Source organism: Sinocyclocheilus anshuiensis, unplaced genomic scaffold (assembly GCF_001515605.1).
Source record: "Sinocyclocheilus anshuiensis isolate Anshui unplaced genomic scaffold, SAMN03320099.WGS_v1.1 scaffold2085, whole genome shotgun sequence".
Classification (NCBI taxonomy): domain Eukaryota; kingdom Metazoa; phylum Chordata; class Actinopteri; order Cypriniformes; family Cyprinidae; genus Sinocyclocheilus; species Sinocyclocheilus anshuiensis.
Genome location: NW_015554052.1, coordinates 699,717 through 701,299, shown reverse-complemented (window position 1 = coordinate 701,299; position 1,583 = coordinate 699,717). Strand labels below are relative to the sequence as shown.

General features: G+C 36.5%; 1 protein-coding gene across 1 annotated transcript in view; it reads right to left on the bottom strand.

Moving 5' to 3' along the window:
• LOC107668471 (trans-1,2-dihydrobenzene-1,2-diol dehydrogenase-like) overlaps positions 1-1,126 on the bottom strand; it is a 6,647-nt gene extending 5,521 nt beyond the window's left edge. Inside the window, exons 1-3 of the mRNA XM_016460344.1 lie at positions 966-1,126; positions 772-883; positions 524-687 (exon numbers count right to left, since the gene is read on the bottom strand). Of these exons, the coding sequence (XP_016315830.1) occupies positions 524-687; positions 772-883; positions 966-1,055 (366 nt within the window). The 5' untranslated portion in view covers positions 1,056-1,126. The remainder of the gene's footprint in view (positions 1-523; positions 688-771; positions 884-965) is intronic.
• Positions 1,127-1,583: the final 457 nt, after the last annotated feature.

The following is a 1,583-nucleotide window of genomic DNA, read 5'->3' as shown; positions in this document are numbered from 1 at the left end:
TATATACATTCCTATTATTAATATATTAATATAAATAATCTCACAAATTATGATATATTATTTTTTTGTTATTATTTTGAATATTTGTGTGGTGAAATATAACCAGGACATGTTTTCATGAGATTCACTTCAATATTCATGTCTAGTGGATCTGATGAAGATGCTTCACATATTGGGCAGAATTCATCCCAGATTCATTCATAATGTAGATTTAAAGTGAGTGAATCATTCATGAGAGCAGAATGCTAAAAAAATAAAATAACAAGAATGTTGCTGTTAAAAAATCTGGAAATTAAGATTCATATTAGTGGAGACGGACATAATACCATACGATATTTACTCTGTTTTTTATTCATTATTTATTTATTTTTGATTATGTGTCATACAGGGACTTCAAACTGTGTTTGGACACATTATATAAATCAATATAAATATAAATGTTTTCCATAGAGAATCCCACGAGTTTTTGTGCCTCGTTTGCTCTCTGTCCCGTCTACATTAATAGATCAGATCTTTCTTTTACCTCCATGAGGAAGACGTTGCTCTCCCTGGCGGCCGAGATGAGATGCTTGACCTCTCGGAGGTTCATGGCGAAGGGTTTCTCACACAGCACGTTCTTCCCAGCGTTCAGGAACAGCAGACCCACCTGCAGATGATGTGTGTGGAGAACGCCGATGTACACCACATCTGACAGGACACACTTGTGAAGGTCAGCCAGTGATTCTGAGTGACTGTCCCTTTAATTCTGTCCAGCTCTGTCTGATTACTCACCGATATTTGCATCCTTCACCAGCTCCTGGTAGCTGCCGTATGCAGTCGGGATCCCATGAGTCTTCGCAAACTTCTTTGAACTTTCTAGGCTTCTTGCTGCAACTGCAACTATCTATGACACACACACACAGACAGAAAAGTTAATGATTGAATCAGATTCTAAAAGCAGATGTTTAGCTCGGTCTGGACTGTACCTGGTGATCTTCATGAGAAAGTGTCTTCAGAGCCACACAGAAATCATGGCTGATGTTTCCAGCTCCACAGATTCCCCAGCGGGTTGCCATGTTCGCTCTGACCTTCAGACTGCATGCAGTTGCATGTGCGGAGCAGGCTTTTATCTGCGGTCCAGAGTGCAGGTGAGGACGTCATGTGATCTGATAAAGTGTAACTTTGAAGTCAGAAACAGTTGTAAAAGTCTCTCTTTTTTTGTCACACTATAAATGTATTCACGGCCGAATATGCATGAGCTCATCATGACTCAGTACAAATCAGATCCTCATTAAATGTGCCAGCTAATGATGATCAAGCATGTTTATCTGTGTTGTTATTATGCTTGTGTAATGTGTCAAGAAAACTTTGTGTCACTGCAATGGAGACCTGCCAAATTTATATTCATGTAACTGTTACTATCACAAGAGGTTAAAAAAATCATATAGCAGTTTTAAAATACTATATATATATATATATATTACAATCTAACTATAATATGATGCATATTAAAGAAAAAAATGGAAAAGATGCACTTTAATATGAATTTAAAATAATATAATATGAATATTAAATACGTTTTTTAAAGGTATAACTATTTACAT